The sequence below is a fragment of the Lepus europaeus genome, chromosome 7 (genome assembly GCF_033115175.1).
Source record: "Lepus europaeus isolate LE1 chromosome 7, mLepTim1.pri, whole genome shotgun sequence".
Lineage (NCBI taxonomy): Eukaryota > Metazoa > Chordata > Mammalia > Lagomorpha > Leporidae > Lepus > Lepus europaeus.
The window spans coordinates 59,874,735-59,884,677 of record NC_084833.1 but is presented as its reverse complement, the minus strand read 5'-3'; the positions used below and the strand labels follow the sequence as shown (position 1 = coordinate 59,884,677).

General features: G+C 38.8%; 1 protein-coding gene across 1 annotated transcript; it reads right to left on the bottom strand.

Moving 5' to 3' along the window:
* Positions 1-435: 435 nt before the first annotated feature.
* LOC133764499 (olfactory receptor 51I1) lies at positions 436-1,380 on the bottom strand. Its single transcript, XM_062198174.1, has one exon. It carries the CDS (start codon positions 1,378-1,380, stop codon positions 436-438), a length of 945 nt encoding a protein of 314 aa, XP_062054158.1.
* Between the last annotated feature and the right edge of the window lie 8,563 nt (positions 1,381-9,943).

Below are 9,943 nucleotides of genomic sequence, written 5' to 3'. Positions count from 1 at the left end.
TGCCTTCTCCCTCTTGCATGAAGCACCAAGTCTTGATAGAATTTAGTCTGTCTTTACTGCATTTTACCATATTTTCTGTCGTTTCCCTCATTCAGGGTACTAGTACAATTTTCAAAATTGTATTTTCAAAATTAATTGCCAAATATACATTTTTCAAGAAAAGTGTTGCTCTGTGTTTATATACTTCCCTGCTGTCTGTTGACTGAAAATGTCATACTCACCATTGTAACATCCTCAGCAGCCAGTGAAAACATTTTAAACAGTAAATATTCAGTATGTATGTAATTTTATTGAGTGAGATATTCTTTTATTAGTTTTACATTCATGACTACCAAACTTCTGCATCTTCTTCCTCCTTGCTTTAGTATTCCTGAAGCTGGCACACCAGTTTTGGTCCTTCTCCCAAAGGAGTTCACTGAGCATTTGAAGGTTTCCTCAGTCCTGAGATTTATGAAAGACCCTAAGAATCCCTCTGCGGATCTCCTTCGTCTTCACACTGTAGATGATGGGATTGAGCATAGGGGGTACAAATAGGTAGACATTGGACATCATGACATGAACAACAGGTGGGGCACTTTTCCAGAAGCGGTGGATCATGGAAACAGCAATTATGGGCACATAAAAGGCTAGCACTGCACAGATATGTGACATGCAGGTGTTGAGTGCCTTGAGTCTCTGCTCCTGGGATGCAATGGCCAGCACGGCTCTCAGGATCAATGCATAGGAAAGTAGGATGAAAGTTGAATCCACACCATAGGTGAAAATGACCACAAAGAGCCCATAAATGTTGTTGACATGGATGTCTCCACATGCCACTTTCATGAGATCTGGGTGGAGGCAATACGAATGATGCAGAACATTGCCCTTGCAGAAGGGAAGCCGTTTCACAAGAAACGGGAAAGGGAAGAGAGTGGTGAAACTCTTGGTAAGGATACCCAGTCCCATAGCTAAGATGCGGCTGTTGGTGAGCACAGTAGCATAACGTAGTGGGTCACAAATAGCCACAAAACGATCAAAGCTCATGGCCAGCAATATGCCTGATTCCATGAAAGAGAAAGTGTGGATGAAGAACATCTGTACCAGGCAGGCATCAAAACCAACATGACGGTAGTTGAAGCAGAAAGTTGCAAGTACAGGGGGAAGTGTGGAGAGGGACACTCCCAGATCATTGAGAGAGAGCATGGAGAGGAAGTAGTACATGGGCTGGTGCAGAGCAGACTCCTGAATCACCAAAGCAAGGATGCTGAGGTTGCCTATGATAGATATCAGGTAGAGGATGCAGAAAATCAGGGCGACCCAGGCTTGGCCTGTCTGCACTCCAGGAATGCCTGTCAGCTGGAGCATGTCTGGTTGAAAGGGGGTGCCATTGAGGCCCAGCATGGCAAGCTTCTGGGCCCAAGAGGAGGTGTTGGGGGAGTTCTTCACTTCCTTTTTTCAGATATCCTGTCTTCAAAAAAGGTCAGAAATTGAATAGATTTGTCTGTGTTCCTGCATTCTCCCACTAGATTCTGAGTACCTAGCTTCTATTAATGTCTGTACCACCAAGGCCCAGCTCTGTCTGGACCATCATAAAAACTTTGAAGGTCTAATGATCAAATGGAAGCCCATAACATGACAAGACAACAATTTCAGATAAAACGCAAACAAAGTTCTACAATATTCTTTCACTTCTCCATCTTACCCCCAAAGTCATATTCTGCCCAGACCTTTGGGACCCTTCAATAGATAACATAGATGGAACATCTATAGCTATAAAATTACCTTTAAAATTATCTTTGATAACATTTATATGGATTTTACTCAGTCTCCCAGTCTCAATCAATAACTGCTCCTGAATTTGTCATTAACAAAAGCAATTCTGTCTTACTCTTCCAACAACGTTCCTCATTGGAATCTTAAATCTCAAGTTTTCACATTGACTATGGGCTTCTACCTTCCAACTCGCTTACCTTCTTATGCCCATACACTTGCTCTTAAATCTCCATGATTCTTCAATTTTCTTCTGGTCTATTTGTCTATTAATTCTATTAATGTTTACTTTTTCCTGACTACTTCCACAAAGATTGCTCTTTACCTCTTGTTCACATTCACATGATGAATCTCAATCTTTGATAAATTCTAGAAGCAACCTGGGTATGCAGCTGGTTAAACCAAAGAAGATAGTGTTCTGTTGGGACTAAGAAAGTCAGGAGAAAATTATTACTAACTACTACCTAAGTTTTAAACTTATTCACATTTTTATTTATTCTTACTCCCATTTTTCTGAGAAATAGATGCCTCTCATTCTCCCCAGGAAGGTCTCTGCATTCAGGAATCCATTTCTTTCCACTTCATTTAGAGGACCTCTTCCAGAAACTCATGGTATTGCATCGTCAGTTTCTTTCCCTTCCTGTCTTTTCACATCAGGCAATGAGAACATGCCAAATTATCCCATAATAAGTATACTACAGTCTTCCCTCAGAAACTTTTTTCTTAGGAAAATTTCTTGAGACACTGTCTCTCTAGATACTGAGGACAATGAGCTTGTGCTTTGTGTTTATGTGTGTGGTTCTCCACTTGACTCAAATATCCTCCATGTCAGGGATTCAGTCTCAGTGACCTTACCTTCTATCACTGCTCATTTCATTGTATTGTGCCTTCCACATTCTCCCCACTCCAAATTGAAACAGATTTCTCTTTAGTGTTCAGTCACTTCTTAGTCCTTAAGTCTAATGATAATCTCTCGCCTATCCATTTAGTATCTCTGACAGATTTCTGTTTTAGAACTGCCTTCCTCCTTGAAGGGTACCATTTTCCCCAAGTTTTTTACCTACCTTACTTTTTCCTCTAAAATTATCTTTTTCTCCATGCAGGTTTAAAGGCAAATTCTATAAGAAGTGCTTTTAGATTCAGCCTGTCCAAATGGGTATTTTTTTGTATTATCTCTACTCCAATGTTGTCTCTGAGACCTAAAGAAATCCAAAGAATTTTGGTAGCATTTAACAGATAGTTTGAACTCTTCCAAAAAATATTTTTACTCTGCTATCTATAACTACACTCTGGTGGGTAAATTGAGCTTGTCCAGGAAGGTAATATTTCATATTTGCTTGAGATTTCCCTTAGCCTAGAAAAAAATTTTGAAAATTTCTATCCTAAGGAGAACAAATTCCAATCACTACCCAATAGCCTCTATACTTTTTATTTTTGTTTTTTGTTTTTTTTTTTTCACTTTGTCCATGAGGATGTCAGTTAAGCCTTCCTAAATGTGACCAATTTAGTAAGAAAAGTTAAGAAGATTGAAACAGCATATGTATAAACATGCATATGCATACAGTCACTGAGAGATACTAGAAATATACTTTTTTATATTTCCACACCAATGTGCCATGGTATTCATAGGTAGCACCTCACACACATATTTTCCAAGGAACTATATCACATCCCTGTTTATTCACATAACACAGAATTTAGGAATATTTGTATCTACTCATCAGCATTATATAATATGTTTCCAATCATCCCTCATGTTTTTAACATAAATTGGCAATTTATAAACACACACATGGTATCACAAATGCATCATCATCAACAAAATCACAGTAATAACCCCACCAATTGTATTCCCATGATATACTCAATGCTGAAAACTCAGCTAAGGTTGAAGACTACATTGTTAAGTGACCAGTTCACTTAATTCTGTGATTTTTCTCCAGTTGCATACCCAAGAGCTCAGTATAAGATTCAATAAATAATTCAAATTATAGAATTTTTTTTGACAGGCAGAGTGGACAGTGAGAGAGAGAGACAAAGAGAAAGGTCTTCCTTTTGCCGTTGGTTCACCCTCCAATGGCCGCCGTGGCCAGCACGCTGCGGCCGGTGCACCGTGCTGATCCAATGGCAGGAGCCAGGTGCTTCTCCTGGTCTCCCATGGGGTGCAGGGCCCAAGCACTTGGGCCATCCTCCACTGCACTCCCTGGCCACAGCAGAGAGCTGGCCTGGAAGAGGGGCAACCGGGACAGAATCTGGTGCCCCGACCGGGACTAGAACCGGCTCCGCAAGGCGGAGGATTAGCCTAGTGAGCCGCGGCGCCAGTCAGATTATAGAATTTTTAAAAAGAAATATAAAATCCTCTCAAGAAAAAAATCTAGATCTCATGCATCAAATCCCCACTGAATGGAACGTGGTTTTGTGTTAGGTTTTTGAATCAGATAACTTGGCAGCAGGGTCTGTAATCCTGGCTTTGGAAAGGGACACATTTGGCTCACATTTAGAGTTGAGATTTAAGAATCAGAATTTGCCTGGAATGTCAGGGAAAGGCAAAGTTGAGACTAGAGCTAGAGAAGGAGCCCCGTTGGGAAGTCTGAAGGAAGGAGCACTCACTGGGGTGGAAGATGCTTCTCTTCCAAGTAACTGGATATGCTGTGCTGTGCTGTTGATCCACCAGGCAAAGTGGCATCAATTCATCTCTCTATGACTCATAAATTTATGAATATCCCAGAATCCAAAGGCTTATTTGTATGGTGTGGGAGGAGGCAATGAATATAATTGGGAGTATGGTATCAGTGAACAGTGAGCTGAGTCATAGGACAACTGCTCCTAGGAGAATTTTATTCTTGGCCCCATCATCCCTGATGTCATCATCCATATACGCTAGTATGATAATCACATCTTGATCCAAGAGTGCAAAGAACTCAGACATAGACATCCTGAGATCCCCACAGAGCACATAGAGCTTTAAGTTTCTAACACCCACATTTCATTTTTATTTTTTAATTACAGGGCACCTGGCTATTTAAAGGAAATGTTAGTAGGTCTAAAGGGAGATATAGATTCCAATACAGTAGTAATGGGGGACTTCAATACACTACTTTCAGCAATGGACAGATCAAGCAGGCATAAAATCAGCAAGGAAACAGATTTAATTGGCACTATAGACTATGGACCTAACTGATATGTACAGAACTTTTTATCTTACAGTTGCAGAATGTACATTCTTCTCAGCAGTACAAGGAACTTTCTCTAAGATAATCCACATGCTAGGCCATAAAGCAAGTCTCAGCAAATTCAAAAAAGTCAAAATCATACCATGTGTCTTCTCTGACCACAATGGAATGAAGCTGGAAATTAACAACTCAAGAATTTCTATAGCATATACAAACACATGGAGACTGAACAACATGCTACTGAATGAACAGAGAGGCATAAAAGAAATTAAAAGGGAAATAAAAAAATTTCTGGGAATGAATGAAGATAATACAGTATATCAAAACTTATGGGATACAGCAAAAGCAGTGTTAAAATGAAAGCTTATAGCAGTTGGTGCCTACCTCAAGAACCTGGAAAGGCACCAAATAAATGAGCTATCAATGCATCTCAAGGACCTAGAAAAGCAAACCAAACCTAAAATCAGCAGGAGAAAATAAATAATTAAAATTAGATAAGAAATAAATATTGAAACAAAAAAGATCAGTGAAATGACAAGCTTGTTTTTTTAAAAAAATAAACAAAATTGACACAACATTAGCCCAATTAACCAAAAAAAAAAAAAAAAAAAGAGGGAGAAGACCCAAGTCAATAAAATTAGAGATGCAAAAGGAAATATAACAACAGATATCACAGAAATAAAAAGAATCACAAGGAATTACTATAAAGAGCTGTATGCCAATAAATCAGGAAACTCAGAAGAAATAGATACACCTGGGTATACATAACCTACCAAAACTGAGCCACAAAGACACAGAAAACCTAAACAGACCAATAACCAAGATGGAAACTGAATCAGTAATAAAGACCCTCCCAATAAAGTAAATCCCAGGACTTGACAGCTTCACGTTTCCTTTTTCAAATTTACATTCAATAAACACAAATATGGGTATGATCACGCAACTGCCCAATGTTTTAGTCACTCATGTATCTTAACACATCAAACATACATGTATCTTAACACATCAAACATCTGTGCATTCTTATTTAAAAAGACTTACTTGTTTATTTTTTAAAGTCAGAGCTAGAGAGAGAGAGAGAGAGCTTCCACCCTCTGTTTTACTCCCCAGATGGCACTATGGCCAGCACTGGCCCAGACTGAAGCCAGGAGCTGGGAGCTTCATCTGGGTGTTCCCTGATGTTAGCAGGGGCCCAAACACTTAAGCCATCTTCCAATACTTTTTTCAGACCATTAGCAGGGACCTGGATCAGAAGTGCTGCAGCCAAGACTGAACCAGAACCAATATGAGATGCAGTTGTCATGGGTGGGGGGTGGTTTATCCACTGCACAATGCTGGCCCCAATATGTGCATTCTTACGTTAATTGTAAACTCTAATTTAGATTACAGATGTAATTTTAGAAATAAATAGAGACACAGACATATTTAAAGAAGCAATTAAATATGTTTGCAATGCACTCCCATTTTCATTTAACCAAAAGTATATATTTCGAACACACACTAGTTATCATTAACAGATCAACCAAATGTACAACAAACTTATATCTTCACATCTATTCACAGACTGACACATGGAATTTGTGAATCATGCGTTTTGCTATATAGAAACCAGCATCCATATAACTTGTTTCTTCTGTAAGAACTCCTTTTATTCTACTACTGTACTGCACAGGGCCTAAAAATTACGAACAATTCATTTCTACTAAAACTAAACAAACCAATGGAAGAAGACTATATTTTTGAGAAATATTTAATTTTTTAAGGTTTTTTTGTTATTATATAAAAGGCAAAGAGACAGAGTAAAAAATAGACAGACAAGAAGATCTTCCACCCACTGATTGACTCCCAAAATGCCCCCAAAAGCCAAGGCCAGAAATCTGGAACTTAATCTGGGTCTCCCAAGGGAAATGAAATCAGCGTATGAAAGAGTTATCTGTACCCATCCTGTGTATTGCATCTCAATTCACAATAGCTAAGATATGGAATCAACACAAATGTCCATCACTGAAGACTGGATAAAGAAATATGAGATATGTACACCATGGAATACTACACACGGTTAAAAAAATGAAATCCTATTATTTGCAGCAAAATGGATAAAACTGGAAAACTTTAAACTTAGTGTAATAAGACATTCCCAAAGGACAAATACCATATGTTCTCCCTGATCTGTGGTAACTAAAAGAACACTGAAAAGGTTACCTACACAAGTGAGATTGACACTTTGAAATGCAATGGCTTTGAACAGCCTTTGTCTCAACTGTTGAGGAACAGTTTTTTTTTTTTTTTCCATACTGTTTGTTGAACTCTTTACTTATTAATCTTATGTGTATAAAGTTAATTGAAGGGGCCGGCACTGTGGCGCAGTGGGTTAACACCCTAACCTGAAGCTCCAGCATCCCATATGGGCACCTGTTTGAGACCTGGCTACTCCACTTCCGACCCAGCTCTCTGCTGTGGCCTGGGATAGAAGTAGAAGATGGTCCAAGTGGTTGGGCCCCTACACCCACGTGGGAGACCCGGAAGAAGCTCCTGGCTCCTGGTTTCAGATTGGCGAAGCTCTAGCTGTTGCGGCCAATTGGGGAGTGAGCCATCGAATGGAAGACCTCTCCCTCTCTCTCTCTCTGCCTCTCCTCTCTCTGTGTAACTCTGGATTTCAAGCAAATAAATAAATCTTAAAAAATAATAAAGTCAGGCCGGCGCCCTGGCTCACTAGGCTAATCCTCCGCCTGTGGCACCGGCACTCCGAGTTCTAGTCCCGGTTGGGGCGCCAGTTCTGTCCCGGTGCTCCTCTTCCAGTCCAGCTATCTGCTGTGGCCTGGGAAGGCAGTGGAGGATGGCCTTAGTCCTTGAGCCCTGCACCCGCATGGGAGACCAGGAGGAAGTACCTGGCTCCTGGCTTCGGATTGGCGCAGCGCACCAGCTGTAGCAGCCATTTGGGGGGTGAACTAACGGAAGGAAGACCTTTCTCTCTGTCTCTCTCTCACTGTCTAACTCTGCCTGTCAAAAAAAAAAAATAATAAAGTTAATTGAAAATAGATCTTAGTAAAAAATAAGAAGTGGGAATAGGAGAGAGAGGAGGAAGAAGGGTGGGAGCACAGTGGGAGAGCAGGTAGGGTGGGAAGAATCACTATATTACTATGTTATTAATTTGTATTTATGAAATGCATGAAGTTTGTATAACTTAAATAAAAGATTTCTGGGTTAAAAAAAACCAACTGGGTGTCCTATATTGGTAGCAGGGCCCAAAAGTACATTAGCCACTGTCTGCTCCCTCTGAAATCAGAAGCACAGAAGAGACTCAAATTCAGACTCTCCAATAGGAGATGCAGACATCCCAAATGGCATCTTAACTACTGTGCCAAGTGCCCATCCCAGCAATAATTTAGATATTATTCTCAGTACAGATGATTATGTAAAATAATAAATACATCGTGGCTAATATAACAAAGAAGTTAAATAGTGAAAACCTGTCCTGTCCAAAAATTCAAATATACTTCCAGAGCTTACCTTAAAGTACGTCATAAACCTATTTCACAATAAAACCAATGCATTTGTCAAAAATTATTTAATGTTAATGTAAGATTTAACTTTACATGCTTGAAATAAATCTAAGAACCGCAAAAATGTGGAACTTCAATTGATGATAAGAATGATAAAATATTTAGAGGGAATTATGTTGATGTTGCAGAATACTTGGAAATCCATTAAAAGACAAAATGGGGATGAAGTTTGACGCAGTGGTTAAGCTGCTGCTAAGGATTCCTACAGCCCAAATCATAGTCCCTGGATTCAAGTACTGGTTCTGCTCCTGATTCCTGCTTCCTGCTGATGTACACCCTTGGAGGCAGCAGATAATAGCTCAAGTATTTGGTCTGTCACTCATGTGGGACACCCAGATTGAGTTTGCAGCTCTCAGTTCAGCCCTGAATGTTACAGGCATTTGGAGATTGAAAAAGCAGATAGGAAATCTCTCTATCTCATTTTCTCTCAAATTAATTAATTAAATAAATATTTTAAAAGATTAGACAGATTTATTGATGTTTAGAGTTATGGATACATATGATAAATAAAGCATAATTAAATGTTAGTGATATAATATCAGTGGCAGATATACTATCACTGTAAAATTCAAGTTTTCTGTGCGTTTGAATATTTCATTATGAGATAATAGAAAATTTGTTTAATGAAAGTAAGAAAAAAAGATGAAGTAAGAGAATATTCTTCTTAAAATATAAACAAATAGCAATGAAAATTCAACCTAATACAAGAGATCTCGAGTTCCAATTGAAGCCAAAACTGGGTATCTTTTTGCTTTATCTGTGTTAGGACATGTTATGAAATAAATTTAATGTATTTGGTATAATTGATGTATTTTCATATGATTAAGGGCAGGCATTAAATTTCTCAGTTGTAGCATGTTTTGTCCAAGATCAAATAATTATATTCAACAAATTAGCACTCCTTGCCATATTTATGTACCATTCTAGAGATATCTGTTTCTTCTCCAAGCTATCTCTAGTAGAGGTAACAGAGCAAACGCAGCTATAATTCATTGTGATCATTGCTTTCATGGCAATAATAAAAGTATCAGGAAGAAAGAGAATTAGTTCTACTTGAGTGGATAAGTAGAATTTGATCATATGCCAGTCTGAAGTATTGTCTGATGAAATCTGTCTACCAGTTTATACAAGAGAATCTCTACTCTTGAGAAGCAGATAGGTTCAATTATGCCTATCCTTATGGACTACAGTGAGCTGACAATTTTCCCTATAGTGACTAGGTAGATGAATGCCAATGAGAGATCATGTATTTTACAATGTTGTTAATGATGTAAGATTAAGGCAAATCGATTGGGCTTTATTCTACCAAGGTTTGCAAATCAACTGGTCACTCTTCTGAGGATTTCCTCCATATCACAGATCTCCAATGATTACTTGAAGAATGTTCCAAACTCTCAAGACAGTTGACTTTCAGAGTGATTCATCTATTGGGAAGCATGACAGTTACAGGGTATGTCT

Excerpts from the sequence above, each read along its gene's own strand:
- LOC133764499 (XM_062198174.1), bottom strand. The coding sequence starts at position 1,380 with ATGCTGGGCCTCAATGGCACCCCCTTTCAACCAGACATGCTCCAGCTG.